This window comes from Corapipo altera, unplaced genomic scaffold, assembly GCF_003945725.1.
Source record: "Corapipo altera isolate COAL_440 unplaced genomic scaffold, ASM394572v1 116, whole genome shotgun sequence".
NCBI lineage: Eukaryota > Metazoa > Chordata > Aves > Passeriformes > Pipridae > Corapipo > Corapipo altera.
In genome coordinates this window covers 2251244-2270804 of record NW_020884953.1, presented here as the reverse complement: position 1 = coordinate 2270804, position 19561 = coordinate 2251244, and the positions used below count along the sequence as shown (strand labels likewise).

Sequence of the window (19561 nt, the reverse complement as noted above, 5' to 3'; positions counted from 1 at the left end):
AATGTTTTGTGACAAAATTTTTTTTGACAAAAAATGCCATAGGTGGTGTGAGTAACCTGAATTATTGGCAAATGTAGGTGGAAATTTGTGAATAATATCTTGCTTTGAAAAGTAAAAGTATTTTCTCTTAAATTTTTTGAAACAAAAGGTTATTTCTCTTTTTAATTCAGAATTGATATGTTAATTTTGAAGATTACCGACACTTTGAAAATGATGTGAAAATGATTGAATGCCTAGGCGTTACTTACTTAACCAACAATCCCAAAACATGACTTTTTTGTTTTCGTGCTTGTTTGAAAATCTTGCATTATTCTGGTTAAAGTTTGTTTTAAAAAATTAACTAGTTTTGCTCTCTTTTCACAAAAATCAAGTAGTTTTAATGTTTAATTTGGCTAAAGACTTGTTTGTTCTTACTGCTCTTATTGTGTCCTCTATGCTTTGCGTCTCTTCCCATAATAACTGTCAAGTGAAATCCTCGTCCTGCAAATGGTTCCACTCAGACACATAAAACACGAGTCATCTCATCTCATTTTAGCTATTTTAAATTTAGGTAGCCAGTCTGCCTATTCTCAAGAGAGAGAGAGAGATTGAGGCTTCTCTGGTGGTAATTCAGCTTTTCGTAGGCTACTATTTTAGGATGGAATGATTTGCCTTCCAGCGGCTCATTCAGGCCACAGAGATTGGCGTTTATGTGCTTTGTCTGCTTTGCTATTTCTCCTTGTCCCAACATTAAACAAGGAAGGAAATATTTGGAGTTCAAGAAAGGGGAAGAAGAGTCCTTGTCTGACCTCTGCAAATGCTGTGGGTGTGGGCAGCCTGAATTGGTTTTACTTTTTCCAATCGGTTTCTCTTTTACTACTTTCTAGTTACTTTCCATTTTACTTCAGCCTTATTTGACCCACAGAAAATAAGAGATGGAAACGACCAACAATGCTGGAAGTTTTTTGGCCAGTATTATTTCAGAGGTCAGATTAACTGATTATAACAGTCTCTTTTGGATTTAAAAGCTGCTGGAGAAATCGTAACCCCGCTGAAGTCAACAGCAAAACTTCCATGGGCTTCACTGTACCCAGAATTTCACCCTGAGTACCTACTAATGAATCTTTGTCGTGTGGACCTCCACTTGATTTGCAGGATTCCTCCATGCATTACATTTTCCAATGTTTGCACTTACAAGGATTTCACTCCATCCCCTGGAAACAGTTGCACAGGCTAATAGTTTAAGGAAGTTTTTGCTTGAAGAGTTGAGTAACAGAGCCAAAGTCTGTTCTTGGTTGAACTGGAGTAAATATGGAATAGATTGTTGACAATGCAGAGTTACTCTTCTTTTATGTCAGCGTAACTGAGAGCACAATTTTGCCAATTATTAACTTTTGTTACATTATTTGTATTTCTGTGCATGTCAGAATTTGTTAATCCCATTGTTCAACATCAAGTAACCTTTTGCTGAAAACGGAACGTCATTCTGAATTAGGTATCATCAACTAAATTGAACCTCACCCTGTGCATTTGACAGATGGTAATACATTCATTAAGTGTTCTGTGGTTGCTTTGAGGTTGGAAAGTGCTATTTTTCTGGCTTCTAACTCTGGATGCTTAAGTACAGTTGTTTAAAAGCATAGGAGAAGGAAAATGACAAAGAGCTCATAAGGCTTTTTTATTAATAGAGTTGTTTACTATTGATGGGATGACAGGGCAGGACTGTGATTGCTGTAAGTTGTCTTGGCTTCATAAGGAGCCCAGAGTGAAGTAGTGAAGGCTGAGAGAGATGGATCCACCATGGATTTTTTATATACATGGGTAGAACTTCTTGGAATTTGAAGTTATATTAAATATATCCCTGTGGAGGCAATATGATGCTGGAGCCTTTGTGCTTGGTAATTTCACTGTCCAGAGAGATGGTTTCCAGGAGTTCAGACATTTCAGCTGTTGATGGATAAGCTTATGACAGAGTTCCTCTCGCAGAGGTGGTCACATTTGGGATCCCTAAGTTCATACTGAAAGTCTGCAGGGTGGGGAAGCAATTGGAGGTAGAAACTTCAAAAGCAGCACAGAGCCACATTCTCAGGCGCGGTTCCACTTGGTGGTGTAATACTGAATCCTCCACCCTGAAGTTACCAAGACAATGCAAGGGTGAGATGAGACACTTCAGGAAAGGTTGTCCCCACAGCTGATTTAGGAGTCACTGAAACCAAGTGTAGACAAGAAGACTCCACTGTACACAGAAGGAGCTCAGGGTGCTTAATTCAAACTTATTTAATTTATTCACTTCAGGGAAGATTAATCCCACCCATTGGCTGTTATCAGCAAATTTATTTAGTTATTTAATGATGTTTCCCAGAGAATAAATTGCCAAGGGAATTAGGTGCTTAACCACTTCTGAAATTCATTGTGTGTGGTACTTTCACAAATGGGGAATTAATAATTTTTAGTTAGTCACACCATTTTAAACACCTTCATCCAGTCTAGTACTGTGACTGGTATTCATATGACCTCTGCCCTGGTGAGTGCATCCTCTCTCCTGTGTTCTAAGTGGAGACAATGTATAGAACCATCCAGATTTTCATGAAATAGCCATAGTATGGGAGGTTTGAAATAAAATCTTCTGCTGAGTGTGCTCTGTAATATGAACCCAGACAGCTCTTTCGTCAGCAATAGTCCCAAAACATTCAAAGCTATAAGATATACTGAGGGAGTTATTTCTTTCCCTGGTCTCTGTTCATATTTTTTCACCTTTCATGTAATGCTTAAATATCTATCAGGTAAGAGAGAAAATTAGATTTTTTTACACGTCCTCCTACTTTGAGTGGGGATTTCCCTGAGTACCTTCTCAAGGAACATAAGACTTCAAATCATATAGATAAATCTGAATGTATCAGAACACCTAGCAAGTAGGATTTGCAACATGGATATTTGCATATGGATTTCAAAAAATGCCTTGAAAACCATCAACAGGCTTTAAAAATCTGATCACGTGCACCTAAAAAAAATTTGATATTGCAATTTTAGGATCTTAATTCTCTTAGTTTTCAAAATTCTGTCACTATTTAATTGGAAGAGGATCAGTCCTCCCTTTTTTGGTTCTCTTCTATTTTCCTGGCTGTTCTGAGAGATTTACCAGGATCAGAAGAGTTTTAGTTAAATAAACTCAGGATCTTGTAAGTTCATTTCCTGGTGGGATGTCAGGATCCTATGGGTTCCAGCAGAGCCTGTGAATTAGGTCACAAGTGTACTGAACCTTGAACATATGCTTATTTCTGACCTAAAGCTGCCGTATGCAAGGGCCAAGCATGAATTCAGATGGAATTTTTTCCTAGTGTCACAAACAGGCTTCACTCTAGGCATTGTTTTTGGGACAGCCATGACACATTTTGATATAACAGAAGAGCAAAAAAATAAACCCAAACCGTAATAAGTTCCGGCAAAGTTACATAAACACATCTCACCTGCTGCTCCTGTCTCCATACACACACCTGACTCACCCCACAGGCTAACACAAAGCATCTAATGTCCTGCTGATGCTGGAACACTGCTCAGATGACTTGGAGAACCAATGATCCTACTGGATGAAGGAAATACTGGAAAATGCTTAGTGTCAAGCCAATTCTCTGAAGTCTGGATGAGCAAAATTGAATTAAATCGCAGTAATTCAAGTCTATTGTCTCGACATGAATGCATTTTAAGAGGACACAATCTGAGGCTGACTAAGAGAAGGAGAACTATCTATTCAACAGGTGTTATAGGTCAAACCAAAAAGAGATTGCTAAATCTTTTGAGTGTTGCCACATGGGGGTAAATGACACACTGCGGAGTTACTACCCTCCAGTAGAAGTTGTGCGACTCAGTACAGCTGCAGGCAATTAAAGGCACCACTGCCAGCATCTGACAGCAGAATGTCAGTGTCAAAATTCAATTTGAATTGATTAAATGAGGGATGGCAACACTTTTGTTTTATGGATGGCAGCACTTCAGTCGCTTTAGATGCTCTGCTTTCAGAAATAAAATTCTTTCCCTCCCTGCTATGTTTGTGGGGGTGTTTTCAGTTGGATCACAGTCGTTTCTCCAGTCAATCAATTAAGCCAGGGTTTGCCACTGTGTCTCAGAGTCAGCCACAAAAGAGCTGGTATGGTTCCCTGGTGCTGGGCCAAGAGGCTTCAGTGGGAACAAGGCATCAGGCAGCTTAATCTGACTTCCACCGCTGGCACAGGTTTAATGGATGTAAGGGCAGCAGAGAAATCCTGTTCTGTGGTGTTCAGCTTCTGCTCCCTTAGTGGCCCTGGACATGCTGCCTTTCTCTCCATGCCAAAATACAGGGATGGCTGACAGCAGAGCCTGTAGAGCTACCTGTGGCAGCAAGCCTCTGTGTGAAGGGTGATTGCTGCAGCCCTTTCAAGCTTCTGTTGTGCTCCATAAATATATTTAGAATCATAGAGTGGTTTGGGTTGCAAAGGATCTTAAAGATCATGTGGTTCCAAATCCCCTGCCACGGACATTTCCCACGAGACCAGGTTACCCCAAGCCCCATCCAGCCTGGTCTTGAACACTGCCAGGGATGGAGCATCCACAGCTTCCCTGGCCAACCTGGTTCAATGCCTCATCACCTCACAGTAAAGAATTTCTTCTATATAACTAACCAAATTAACCCACTTTCAGTTTGAACCCATTGCTCCTTGTACTTTCTCTCCATAGGCCTTGTATTGCTGCGCTGCCTGAGTAACTTGATCCATTGAGTAGACTCTCCTAAATTCAGTGGCAGTAAGTTACTCAGAGATATAAGATTTTACAGGATTAGGTTTTTAATTCTGACTCCAGGCCAGATCTGCAGCAGGTATAAATCACTGCAGGTAATTTTCACCAGCTGAAATTCTGGCCCTGAGCCCGTGAGTCGTGTTGTTATTTTTTCACATTGTAAATTCTTGCTGTTTCTTATTTATGTTACTTTAGCACTTTGGGGCACTTGTTGGGAACCGGGACTCCCTGTGCTTGTCACCCTTCAAACAGAAATGCAAAAGACCCTTCTTGCCCCAGAGTGCTTGCAGTTTAAGTAACACGTAAACCTGCGTAGAGTTATTCAGGTTTTTATAAGTGCATTATTGCAATCAGGTTTTTGTATTATCCTGCACACGAAGTGTAAGAACACAAATTCAGTGCCTCTACTGTAGAGGTCTAAGTGTTATTTAAAGATTGGAATTTGTTGAGCCAGCAGCAGTGTGGGACATGGTCTTTAGTAACTGTTCTGAAGTCTCCTCTCCATTGTGACAGCCTATTTGAGACATCTCAAAAAGACTATTTGCAGCTAAGGTTGAACCTGAGGTAAATGTGAATCTTAACTGTGGCTGAGTATCTCAGTTGTAGTATATCTTTCAGCTCCATAGAGCTCTGGTAAGCATCTTTGGAATTACTGCTATTGCCTTTAATTACTCTGGAAGGGGGTTGGAAGAAGTAAAACTAAGATTTCTTAGAGCTGAAGTAATGCTAGAAAATTCAGCTTCACTGTAGTCATATGTGGCTGCTTAGTTAAATAAAGTAGCAGAGTACAGGGCTCCAGTTTACTGTGTGATGGCCTCTACAGACCAGAAGAATATCTTAGGTTGTAGGTATTTATTGGTGTATCATACTGATAAGCTGTTCTTTCTTTCTGGCATCTCTTTCCCTGTTTTTTTTGTTGTTTGTCTAGGCAGGAGAAGACATGGCACCACAGGTTCCTGTGTCCCTTTTTCCCGTTGCAGGATGAGCTTTACCCTCAGGCAGACCTTGCTGGGCTACTTTATCATAAGGTTGTGTAGACTTTGGAGCACAAATTAACAACAAAGAGATGGTTCTTGACTTTTTTTTCTAGATACTACCATAGCCATTGACAATGAGTGTTTATAAACAGTTCTTACTCTGTCCTAATCACTTATTCTTTGCTTTTTTGGGAAAGCTCTTGAAAGAGGCTTGGTGAAGGCTCTGAAGAAGCTTGATGACTACCTGAGAACCCCTCTGCCAGAGGAGATTGATGCAAACAGTACTGAAGAGGAGAAAGTGTCCAAACGCAAGTTTCTGGATGGAGATGACCTGACTCTTGCTGACTGCAACCTTCTGCCCAAACTCCACGTTGTGAAGGTGAAAGATGTCATGCAATGGTTGAAGAAGCCTTGTCTGACAGTGATGTGCCCTGCTCTGGCAGCCGAGTGCTAAAGCCAACTCGTATTTCAGCAGAGAGATCTGAAGTCCTAGAAGAGCAGTTTGAAACACACTTTTATTCCTCAGTGTTTCCTATAATTTAACTAAGGGAACTTTGTACGTAGTACATGGGAAAACTGTCTCATCGCTGATTAGTGGCAGAGACAATATTAAGTTCTATCTCATCTCTTTATTTTTACCCTGCTGCAAGTAACAGCAGTCTTTCATATTAATTAGTTCCTAGTATTCTTAAGAGACTTGTCAAAACCTTAGGCAGTTCCCACCCATTTGTAACTTAAGAGCAGCAGTCCATCTTTTTGGGGAATATTTATTCCATCTGGTGTTTCACACAGAGAAGTTAACAAATCAAAGTCACCGCAGAGGTCCAGGATTTAAGATGTACTATGGTCGCTGGTATAGTGCAAATGGTGTACATCATCTTGACTTCTAAATGTTGCATTTATTTAATTTATCAGATGACATGTTGCTTTAGAATAACGCAAGTACCTGGCAGACCCTGGCAAGCAAGTGAGCTAGGAATTAAAGCCAAGTCATGCATCTAATTTGGCTCCATGAGCCAAAACATAAACTGAGCCTGGGAGCTGACTGCACACATGCAGAAAGAAAAATAAATAAATTTAAAAAGTGCATAAGTCACCAGGTGAGAAATGTGATAATATCCTCACAGGTTTAGCACTTTCTTTGGATTGTCTTCATTGATGACATTGGAGTCAGACAATGCAAAATGAATGTATGGCCCCTTACTGGTTCTTGTCTCCTTGGGATGAAATGAAAGATGTCAAAGGAGAATGAAAATTTTTCTCAGACAAGCATCGCCATAGGATATTGCCTGAAAAACATTTTGTAGATAGAAGAAAAGGGTAAATTATTTTTTCATTTGATGGAAGATATGTGCTGGAAATTTTGAAAATCCTAAGTTTCTCAGCAGGTTTTATCTTCCCCATATGTGTGTAAAGCATCACTGAAGGCAAGAATGCTTAATTAAATGCAGTTTAGGACAGGATTTTGACTTGCATATACCAAGTGAATCCTGGTAATAAAAACAAATCACAGTAATTTCTGAGAACATGACTGTCCTAAGAAATTTGAGATGGAAAACAGCTCTACCATGTGCTTTAAAAATGAAGGGGAACTCTGTGGCACATATGTATGTAATTTATGCCCAGGAACAATTTTATACTGTCAGAAAAACTAGAGATTGGAAGCACTCATTAAATTAGCTAATCCCTCCCTTCCTATCAACTAGTTCGCTCTGTCACCACAGGCTTATTCTATATAAGGGAAACTGAAATATCCCAATCCAGCAAGGTACTTAACCAACAAGCTATAAGCACAGATTAATCCCATTGACTTCAGTGGGACCATACAGGTGCTTAAAATTAAGTATGCACTTAACTATTTTCCTGAATAAGAGCCTAAGTGTTTTTAGAAATCCAAAATTTCCCTTGATATACAATTTCCTAGTCTAACAAGTCTTGAAATAACCATTTTCTCACCCAGTTTATCCCAGTGCTCCTGTTTCTAATATCTGCTAAATCATGTTGGTTTCTTAATCATGCTACCCATACCACCCTGAATTTTTCCTTTTCATGAACCAGGATAGAGCCTTCCAACAGCTGTAGATGGTTACATCCTCTGACGCCATTGGGCAGGCAAAATATATTAGATATATTAAAATTAAAATATGGTATATGTATAAAATAATTTAAAACATAAATATTCATATGAAAAATTATATTTTCTACTAATGCTTTTCTCTTAAATCTGTCTCTCTTTTTATGATTCAGCTCTTTCTTATGTGGCATCTCAGCTTTAAGTAAGATACTAAAAACTGGTAAAAAAAATCCCCCAGAACTCAATATGGTAAAATAATGAATTTCAGGTACCGTAAAAGTAGTAATTTGTTGGCAGTAGCCCGGTCACCAACTTAGAATGTTCTTAGCCCAAGTAGCATCTTTGCAAGATAGGGGACAACCAACGATCCTTTTTCAGGCTTTTCTAAGTCACCAGGCGTTTCTCTAATTTGCAGTTAATTCTATGACAGGAAAGAGTAAGAAGCTCTCTAGGGAGGAATCTGGAGAAATATATCACGAGCAAGGTGGTTTATTCTCCCTTTTGTCTTCTTGTTTTAGATTGTTGCAAAGAAATACCGCAACTTTGAGTTCCCGACGGAGATGACGGGGCTGTGGCGGTACCTGAAGAACGCCTATGCCAGGGACGAGTTCACCAACACCTGTGCAGCAGACAAGGAAATCGAGCAAGCCTATGCAGACGTGGCCAAGCGGCTCAGCAAGTCCTAACTGACCTCAGTGGTGGCTCAGTATCCCCTTTTACAGACTCTTCTCCTTGTTGCCTTAAGATATATTTTATTGTTATGCTATCTGTTTGGCATCCCTATGACTTCACCTGTTCCAAGTGTATTGGTCAGGGACAAATCTGCTTTTCCCTGGAGAAAAGGTACCTCTGGTGGGGTGGGTGGAGACCCTTTAAAGTCTAACCTAAGATCTGGCTCGACTAGTATTATTTGCAATCAGTATTGGAAATGAGTCTTTACAACTTTCTTGTTTCATGTGGGGGGTATATCACCACCTGTACTCTTTACAGTTTTAAAAATAAGATATTAGCTGAATATTCAGATAAGAGAGTTAGGAACACATAGAACTGGTTCTTCTGTAGGTTATTTCAAGGACACTTTTGCCCCCCAGTGCTGTTGAAATCCTGAGGCATGAACAAAATACAAGAGAGAGAGGGGGGGAAAAATAGGAGTTTGACCCTAAAGCAGAAATACTCTTAGCAGTTATATTTAAATAAACTCTCTGAATGCACATTCTGTCTCAGCAGGCCCAAGAGTTTATAGGGTATTTATTTTTAACTTGGTGGAAGAGGGGGAAGCCAGAGCGAATATGTCAGACTTGCAGATGCTACTCTGCATAAAATTTGCGTGGTGTTGTTGGATCCAAATGTTTAAAGCAAAAGAGAGTGAATGAACAATTGAGCAGGCAGCCCTTGGAAGAGCAGGGCTCGTGCCAAAATGCCCAGTGGATCAGCTGGTTGGTAGAGACAGACAAACACAGCAATAATGGGGGCAGCAGATTGACTCCAGCACCCACAGAGGGAATTGGCACAGCTAACCAAACCATGTAGGATATTGTCATCTTGACTGTATGGCTGCCAGTTCCTTTATAATTGCTATCTTGGGAAACTTGGATCAGCAGTAGAAAGCTGTCGCTGCACACGAATTCCAGGCAGGGGGAAGCGCTTTCTTCGCCTTGGGCTCCAGATGGGTCACTTTCAAGTGCTCATCATCTCACCCCAGGAGAAGTTTGCTCTGAGAGCCTCAGAGAGGGCAGGCTGAAACAGTGAGAGGCACGTTTCCAGCCAGAAATTCAGCAAGTATACCAGCAGAAATCCGTGCAACATGCCTCAGTCCTGTTCATCCAGGGTTTACCGATCCAGGTTCCATGATTCTGAATTAGGAATTTTTTTCCAACAGTAATTATTTTGTTCTATCTGTAGTTCCTTCCTGGCACATCTGCTTTATACTAGTGATTATTTACACGTTCCTTTAGCAAATTCAGATTGACAGCTCTTTTACTTGAAACTCATGTGCCCCAATATGTATAGCAGTGCACATAGCTCATGATTTTTCAGTTTAGGGGGATTTATTGCTGTTTTAAAAGATAAAACAAAACTGAGCTCTAACCTGATGTGGCTCCCCTTCTGATCAGAGCTGCTAGAGCTGCACGGATTTGAGGGGAACCCTGAGCTGGTGAGCTGTGACCAACAGGAACCTCACAGCAGGCTTGTTTGCAGCCAGAGAGCTGGAGGAGTGGAGACAGCATCAAGTGCCAGCCTCTGCCGTGTGATGCTGATGACAATCTGAAACCATCCTGTTGCTTTGGTGGGATTATTCCACTTTTCACACTAACCCAGCTGGGAGTAGAATGTTACTCATTAACTGCGAAGATAGTTTGTGGTTGACTATTGTTTCTCATGCAATGGTCAATTTGTTCTGAACTTTCAAAACCTTGTAAGAAAAATCCATGAACTCTCAAGTCTTCTCCTAGAACGGGCTGTTTTATCAGTGGCTAGACAGGAGGGCAAAGGCTCGCACTCTTTAAAATATTGCTCAGAAATCAGCTGGCTCAGAGAACACTAATAGCAGCCAGAAAAATCTAATGAGATTAGAAGTGTCTGCACAAGCACATGTGGCTTGTTAAAAACATTTCTTCATGAGATTGGAATTATTATTTGTGATATTATTTTCTTTTTTTTTCCCTTTTATTCTGGCATTTATTTATTTATTTATTTATCTTGATTGAGTCAGTCCTGTCTGTCTGTCTTTCTGGTTTTGTTTTCACTCACCGTGCAGGTCAAGATGGCTCGGTCGGTTTAGAAAAGTGTTATTAGCAAAGCTCTGCCAATTTGTTCCTAGTGAAAAGTCTTCCGTCTGACCAGTGGTCACAGGGACTTTTTTACTTCCAATATGATTTGAAGCATGTTGATCAACAGAAACTACATTTTTCTCAGGTTTGTACTTCAGTCAGTCGCTTTGCTTAATCACAGTTGCAGTGAATCTTTGAATAAAAGATACAGAGGTGGATGCAGATTCTTTCTCTCTGCTTATTATATTTAGCTCCTAAAAGAAGACTGTCCAAACATGCAGCAGATCTCAGGCAGGGTAAGCAAACCAGGGTCTGCCCTGATTTCCATGTCTCAGTATTCACCAGTGTGCTGAATCTTGTTGTTCTGAAACATTCTTATATGTCTTTCTGTAGTTTTCATAGATAAGGGCCAAATCACAATCAGTTGCTCTTAGGGACCTCAAATTGCATCTGTTTTTGAAAAATTATGTTTAAAATGGTTGGGCTTATACCACAAAGAAAATGAGCTGTAAGTGCAATGAGCACTAAGATGATTTGCATGTTCTTAAAAACTTTAAAAGATTTCATTATAAAATCTAAAAATCCCCAAGCTACCTTCCTTCTAATTAATAACAAAAAAAATCTTTAAATATCTTCATTTTCCTAACAGTATCCCCTAAATATCTAGATAAGATATAACTATGCGTATGAGAAAGAATAAGAGGAAAATGGAGCAATTTTCAGCTCCCATGCCTGTTCTGCCAGAATTCAAGTCTCACTCTGCATCCTAATTTGTATTTTACTCATAACTCTGTTATAGGCTGATACAAGATTATGGACAGGTTCAGGCATTCTCTGACCTTTGTTTGAGTTTGAAATCCAAGTTCATGTTTTCAGATCTGTAACTTTCACTCACCTTTGTGCTTTTTGGCTTTTGTAGTCAGAAGCAGGAAATACTGGAAATCCTACAAAAAAAAGTGTTTTGTTAAGATTTTGAGCTCAGTTCTCAAGACTCAGGACCCATCACCAATGAGATTTTAAAGGGCTCCAGACTCCTTTAGGCAGGGTATTTTTTGTGACCTTCCATTGTATTTAGAATTATAAGTAATAAATATTAATCATACAGGATTGTATATCTACATTGGCAAGGCAGCATTTCTGAAAAGAATCTAAGTGACAAGACAGACATTGCAGATTTATAATAACTTTGTTCATAAATTTTTTGCAAGATGTAAAGAAAGACATAGTGCAGAGGGGGAAGAAGCCAACAATGTGGATTTAATCATCTACATTTCAAAAATGCAGACCAAATGTCTGTGAAGATGTCCATTTCATCTAAACATTTCTTAGATATTTATTTCAAAGCTCCCTGCTCAGTCAATCCAACACTCCATTCATATTGGAACTAATATTGATTTTTCTTCTATTAGCAGTGGTATGGGAGTGCTGGAGGATCCCATACATTAGTTGCTCTTATTCTCTGTTAGACTGTTTGAATTGCCAAGAGGTCATTTTGCTGTACAGGTGGGACTAGAGAGTATCTGTTTCAAGTCTCTTTAAATGAGGGCTTCAGAGAAACATTTTTTTTTTTCCAGTAGAAATCACACAATGATATTGCTTTATCAGGTCTAGTATGCAATACAGAGCTACAGGTTACTCCTCTGTTTGCACCAGCTGAAAAGCCACTGCCCAGCAGGAAATGACAGTCTATATCACAAAGAAATTAGACAAAGTTGTTTTTCTTACAAGAAAGTTCAGCTGAAATGCACGTAGCATTTTTTTTAATATTTATTTATTTTGTTTTAACCCCTGGCTACCTTGTTTTAACCCTCCTCTCTTGTCCTTGCTCAAATTCAGCTCCAATTTAGCCACAACCATTTCCTCAGTGCTAAGTATCAGAGTGCTCAAGGATGGGCACACAGGGAACTGTGTTTTAGTGTAACCCTTCCGTCTGGTGGGATGAAACCCCCTTTCTGCATCGACTAAATTTGGCTAATTAACTGAGTTTAAAGTATTGCAAAAATTTAGCCAGTGGAAGTCACACTCCTGTAAAGCCAGAAGCGCATGGAAGCATTGTTTTTTTTTAAATGAATTGGCGTTTTAAAGAAAAAAATATCCCCAAAGTCTTGTGTCTTATTTCATGTGTATTCTTTCAAGCATCAGGAAGTTTGCATTTGTTTATTACTCTTCTAGATATATTCATTATTCTAGGATTGCTTTTGATATTAAGAAATATTTTTCCAGTAAGATTTTGCCTTTTTGCTGAATCTTTCATCTCTTCATTAATTTTGATGTCTGCAATGACCTGGTAATTCCAGAGGCGGCAGGAAAGCTGTGAGGTTTATACTTGTTGAGATGTTGAAGGAGGTAGTAATTTATTTTTTTTTCTGGAGAAAACAGTATTAAAAGCATTTTTAAAAATGGGTCTTTTCATCTGGGATACTTTATCCAAGGGTGATAGACTGTTTAGTCTGGATTATGAATTTCAGCACAGGCATGAACAAGGCACCATGAAGGTGGCTTTGCCTAGGGATTTCTCTGAGATAGTAGACATGTTCCCTCTGAGTCACAAAACTTCCCATTTCCTTGGTCAGGAGGGATCTGCTGGTTTGGACACTGAACTGTGACTCAGTCAGTGCTCAGCATCGAAGAGGGGACCTGTTCCCTTTTCTCCCCTTCTGGCTGATGTGCAGGGAAAGCAGAGAGCATTGAGCTGCTTTATTGCAACACTCGGCCCCAGGAAAGCCCAGAGACACCATCCAGTACTGGTTTCCAAAACTTGATCAGTCCATGTTTTAACATGTGGCATAAAGGCCTGAAGAGCCCTGTAACCCCCCCTCAGGTACTCTCCTCACAGGGCTCAGCAGGCTCTCATAGACCACAGCAGTCATCTTGCAACCCTGTTGCCCCAAATCATTCCCCTTTCAGCATTCATTGGAGAGATGCTAACGCTGAAAATACTCCAGAGGATGGGGTTGAATGTGGTGTGTTTGAGCTGTGTTCATCAGCTAAGCAGCTCTGAATGATGACATTGTCACAGTTCAACAGGTTGCATCTCTGCTGCCAAGGGAACAACCCATCACCCTCTGGAGGACCCGAAGCTACTTCGTCAGTGCTGGTGCAATCATGATGAAAGGTTTCAGGGCCACCTTTCCTCCAGCCCAGCTTCCTTGCTGGAGTGTGTTAGAGCTCAGCTGGGGCCATGATCCAGCGCTAATGAGCATTTCTAGCTTGCAGCATGTGAATAGAGACTACTCATGTGTTTAATGTCAAACATGTGCTTGCCTGCTTGCCTGGAGAGAGGCCTAAAAGTCATGACAGAAAAGCCTATATTAATGAAGGGCATTATTATTCTCTTTCCTTTGAAACCCTGTGGCATAATTCCCAGTGGGGGAATTCCCAATAGGAATTCCCAGCAAAGCCAAAGGCTACATAAGCATGAAGATGTTTCAAGTTGCAAAGATGTCCTTAAGAGAACAGAAAGCACTCAAGGGGAAAAAGAAGCAGCAGTGATATACAGGTCCTTAGTGCAGAAGGACACCAGCTCTGTCCAGGTGGTAACTGGAGGAACACGACTGGTGCTGCCAGGCTCTGTTCTGGTCTCATGGGGAGGTTCAGAGTGGAGCTGGGACCAGGCTGGTAGTGCAGTGCCAAGGCATGTTCCCCTGTATCTCCAACCACACTCCCTATGGTGGTATCCCACAGCATAATGATGCCTCCATTGTGTCTGCCTCACTCTTATTCTGAAGTGGCTTGTCTAAAGAAAGGGTGGGGTATTTTTTTTTTTTTATATACATACATGGAGTAAAAACAATCCAAATACGCTTTAATGACTCTCAACATGATACTGTCAATTCTCACCACAGAGTGGAATTTGTTGGTGGAAATTAAATTAAATTAAATTAAAACAGAAAAACTTGGCTATTGCTAATGGGTACTACTGGGAGCCCTAAAAGCAGTTTGCAGTGTAGAACCATAACAGGAGCGAACATCCTTTAATTCCCAGAATCTGCTTGGGTTTCACAGGGTCATTTTAGCCTATTCTGCTGCACTGCTGAGAAGTTGCTCTTTCCCAGTCTCCCTAGGTCTATAAACTCTGAAGAATTTGGGAAATGGCTACAGGCACCACATCAGTCTTTTTCTTTTTCGCTCTTTTTTTTTCTCCTTCATTAAATGAACTACTTTAGTTTGGAAGTAAGAAATAAGTAAATAGAATTTGCAAACAGCAGATTTCTCTACTTTTTCTTTAAGAAAGTTTTTAAGAGCTTTCAGGAAATGAGAGGTTATCCTCAGCTTAGGGAATAAACTGTGGTATAAAATATATATGGAAGTGGGGTTCTGATTAAATAGTTGAAATAGAAAGATCTCAGTTTGTTTTAAGGAGCATGCTTAGACTAAATGAACAGCATACTCCAGTTATTGCAGTAGGGACTTAAGAATCAGTTCTAATTTCCATTTTTTTTAAATATTATTTTTTAATTACTTATTTTCCACATAGAAACTGCATATACATATATATTTTTATATATATAAGTATATATTTTCTGTTAATTTTACTGCATTATTTAATTCAAAAGTGCTGTGAAGTTTGTTGGGATGGAGGGTGGCATAAAGAGGAAAACTTACACTCTTGAAACAGCACTATTATTTCTGTGTCTTTGATTTGGTTCCCATTTGGATAAACAAGAACCACACCATTTAGTTGTGTAGAAGCAGGATCTCAACTTCACAGATCCAGAAAGTTTGACAGTCCCTTGGAGGACAGAGTAATTTGCTGTTTAGCAATCTGAGCCTTGTAGTGGGCACAGCACATTTCGGAAGGCGTCCAGGACTGTCCTTGGGTGAAGGAGTGTGTTGCTTGCAAGGCACCCCAGTGAATCCCCCACAGTTATAAAATGAGATTAAGCCATCATGAGATGTGGACTGGCCAACCCCAAACCAGACACACTCGCCTGCAGCGCAGCCGCTAAATTGGTCTGACATCAGGAACCGCAGCGAAGGAGCTTGGCCTCAGCAGTGAGTCAAAGCAGCATCTTTGTCACCAGTCATTTTCTATTTATAATGACACAGATCTATTTTATAATCACGGGGAGGCACAACAGGAGTGTGCTTTGTTCTGCCTAAATCGCATTTCTCGTGCGGGTGCGTTTAAACACAGCCCCTGGCCCTTTGCCGCACACCACACACACCCAGGGCGGGCAGCTCTGGCACAACAATGCACACCCTGTCGTGCTTGAGTGCTCAAAGCCTCCTGTGCTGGAGCAATAAACTCCTACTAAATGGCCTAAAAACGTTCCCTTAAGTGCACTGAGCTGCCGGGCCTCCTGACTTCTCATTTCCAAAGCCGCTCTGTGTCTAAGCCTTGGGTTTCAAACAAACCAGGAGTGTATTGTGTTATTTAGTGGTGGAAATTACTGGGCATTATTAACTGTAAGAAATTGGGATGAAAAACCCCAAACCCCAACCCAGTTGTCTTTCCAAGTGCAAAACTGACAGCTTGTGCTGCAGGAGACTGTATTTTCAGAGGTTGTGAACAAATTCCCAATAGCTGCTCAGAGAATGGATCCTCATCTGTGCAAACCTTGGAGCTATGACAGCAATCCCCCTTTGTTGCTGCCTTCTCTTTTTTTTTTTTTTTTTTTTTATTGAAAGGTCCTGCTCTGTATTTCCTAGGAAATTTATGATGAAGTGATCAATAGATTTATTTTTGTAATTTGAGTGTTTTCAGTTCTGAAGCCTGAAGATCAAAACCAAGTTGCATAGTGAGATTTAGGGGTGAACAGAAGTGCTTTTTTCCCCCCACAAACCCACTCACTTTCAGATCCTGACTCATTTGGGGCATGATCCTCATTACTTTGAGAGGGTCTGAGGTTGAAGGAGAGGAAGGGGAGCCCATTGTACATGCTACTGTCCTTCCACTGAGAGAGGATAGCGGGAACCGGTCTGGAAGTCCTAAGAATGTACGACAAGTTTCCTATCCAGTGTGTGAGCAGCCTGTGCAGAGACCTGCATGGCCCCAACTGACCCACAGTTGCTTAAAAACTGCACTGACATTCAAAAGCAAAATTTGAGCTGTTAACAATGGCATGGAGATCAGACAGACACAGTACCTGTTCAGGGCATTATACAGGCAAAAATTGGCTCATTTAAAAAGGCCAACACCCAATTTGATGACTGGATTTTCTCCTCCAAAATGTCATTAATCTCAGAAATGCCTAATCTCTTCAGGACTACCACCTGAATTATTGGACTAAAAGCAAGATCAGGAACTTGTAAGGAGAAAGCAGGAATTACCTTTAAGCTCAGACCTGCTAAGGTTCAAAGAAAAGTAATTTATTTGTAAACAACCATTTTATAATGGCTGACAGTGAAAAGTAACTGTGTATCCGGGGGTCTCCAGCAGATAAGAAAGATAGCCAGGATAAATCCCTTTGCAGACTTGTGTTTTTCAGTTGAGGCACATCCTCTCTTAGTGGGCAGTTTTAGATTAGATTCCAACCTTTTGGGGTAGGAACTGTATATTTCTTCTCTGCATGTGAAGCTCCTTACACAACAGGAGCCTGGTTAGGGTCTTTGTGTGCTGCTCTAGCCCTCATAATCTATAATAATAGGAAAAATATAATTAAAATGTCATTGCAGTTCACCTTTAATATTATGATTGTGCTACTGTACTCTGTCAACTGTGAATAAAATAACGTCCTTTTTGTATAATAGGTAGTATATTTTATTATTGAAGAAAGAGTTTAATTTTTAAACTCAAAAAAAGTATCTGCTCATTGTTTCATTTTAAGCTTCTAAATAGATTAAGTAAATATTTCTTTTGTATCCTTCAACTGAGTATCTGTTAAATGAAGAAATCCACCTTCCTGCGTTGGAGCTGTTTATAATTATATTCCAAGAGTGATTAACACCTGATAATTTGAATAAAAGTGGTTTATTTTCTCATTGGGTTATTCCTAAAATTTTGTTTATTTTGTTTATTGGGGTTTTTTTGAACAGGCAACTTTTCCTTGGCTGCAAGAAAAAAATATGTAGTCACAGCTTGAATACAACTACTCATGATCTAAAAATGGGATATGAGAACTGGTAGGGTTATAATACATGTCTATAAAATAATGGGTGGGGTGAAATGGAGAATGATTATTCACTATTTCTTATATCACAGGTTATGTGTTCCTAATGAAATAATCAAGCAGCAAGGTTAAAATAATCAGAAAGAAATGTCTTTTTACATAGAGTGTAATTAAACTTTGGAGCCCTTTACCAGAGGATGCTGTGCAGGTCAAAATGAATATGGGGTTCAAATATGGACATACTAACTTCCTGAAGAACAGATCTATTAATGTTGTTAAACAAGAAACTTTGGAAGTCATTTCCAGGTCAAGAAGTCCCCAAATACCAAGGCTTAGAGAAGATCCATGAGGAAGTAGATTTCTGTTTGTCTTACTTCTTTCGCTGCTTCTGCTATGAGAGGTTAGACACGGTTGAGGGAGGGCTGGGTGCCTTGGTTCTAGGATGGCCTTTCTGATGTTATTATACACAAATGTGAAGTATTGTAAATTGAATTCCATCACAAAACTTTGAATTTATCTTCTGCAAAGCAAACCACTTCCAGAGAGGCATTAGAGACAGAGGCTTGGAATCCCTCTCTTAGCAAATGACAGGGAATTACATTCCATCTAAAGCAACAGGAGTTCATCATCCAACAGCTGCAGCTGGAGAGGAGCAAGTAGGATTTCTCCAAGGTTACATATCGACTTCTCTTCTGGTCACCCAAGATTGTACTCTATGGGCCACATCTCTGTAGTATTGCATCACTCTGGTACCACATCTCTTTGATGTTATATGTGGTATAAAAATGAGGATCTATTTCAAATTCTCCAAACTCGAGGTGGTGCCAGCCTAATGTTTCTGTTTTAACTAGCTGTTATACCTGTTAGCTGAAATACCTATTCACTTGTTAAGAACTGTAGAAATTCAGGGCCTTGGCTGACTGCTTTTGGGCCAAGCTCTCAGTGTGCAAGCGCCCAGGTGCATCTTCAGAGCAAATGTGTTCTTTTTCCCTTTCTCTCCAATTGTGACAGGATAAAAGAAAACCAGGGAATCTGAAAAACTTACTATTGGGCTTATCAAAGAATTAATAAATATCTTTTTTGCCCATTTTGTAGCCAGTCCTGAATGGAAGTTCAGCTTTGCTGTTTGGTCACTCAGCTGTGTAGGTGACCATGGCCAGCATTGTTATTGGTTGATTGGTTACACTGGTGTGCATTTTCTAATAGAAACTCACACCTTGCACAGGTCCATCATGCCCCTACCTCTCCAGAACCACAGGTATGAGACTGTTCCATCCTGCTGAGCATATCTGAGAGTGGTCAGTACTGAAAGCTTCACAGAGGGTTGCTGGTACCCCCCGGCCTTGGATTTTGACCACACATAAAAAATGTTCCACACTGGTGGTGGTTTTTTAGTGTTTATTTCATTAAAAATCATTGCTTATAGCTCTGGGTCCTCTCACTGTACAAAAAACCTAACACTGGTCTCAGGCTCTCTGGATAGTGGTCTAGGTCATGTTTTACAGCAGTGAAACTAAGAGCATCAGATCCATTGGGCACTGTGTAAAATAAGAGGTTTCTGTGCTTAAGTGATTGTGATTGCTGCCCTGAATGATGAAAAATGGGGTGAGTAACAACCTGGATCACTTATCATTTTTCCTGTCTTTATTTTATCATTCCTTATGCATTTGCTCTGAACAAGGCAAAGCTCTCCCCTTTCCACAGCAATATCTTGCTGCTTCTGGTCATTTTTTTGGTCATTTGGTCTCTGAAGGATCTCTTCTACCCAGCTAATCGCTCTCTCTGACGGGGATTTGTACTGCTGTCTCTCCTTGCTTGCCATGTGAAAAATAGAGCCCTTTACGGGCTGCACGGAGCCGCTGGCACCTCTTCCTTCAGGGGTGGGGTGGGAGGAAGCTTTGTCAAGGAGGGTTTAGTTTGGTTTTTCTTTTTTATCTC

At 40.2% G+C, this 19561-nt stretch overlaps 1 protein-coding gene across 2 annotated transcripts in view; it reads left to right on the top strand.

Moving 5' to 3' along the window:
- CLIC5 (chloride intracellular channel 5) overlaps positions 1 to 16206 on the top strand; it is an 83920-nt gene extending 67714 nt beyond the window's left edge. For both annotated transcript variants that reach the window (XM_027663402.1, XM_027663403.1), the window contains 2 exons: positions 5924 to 6105; positions 8319 to 16206. In XM_027663402.1, coding sequence (XP_027519203.1) covers positions 5924 to 6105; positions 8319 to 8486 — 350 coding nt within the window. In that variant the 3' untranslated portion in view covers positions 8487 to 16206. The remainder of the gene's footprint in view (positions 1 to 5923; positions 6106 to 8318) is intronic.
- Positions 16207 to 19561: the final 3355 nt, after the last annotated feature.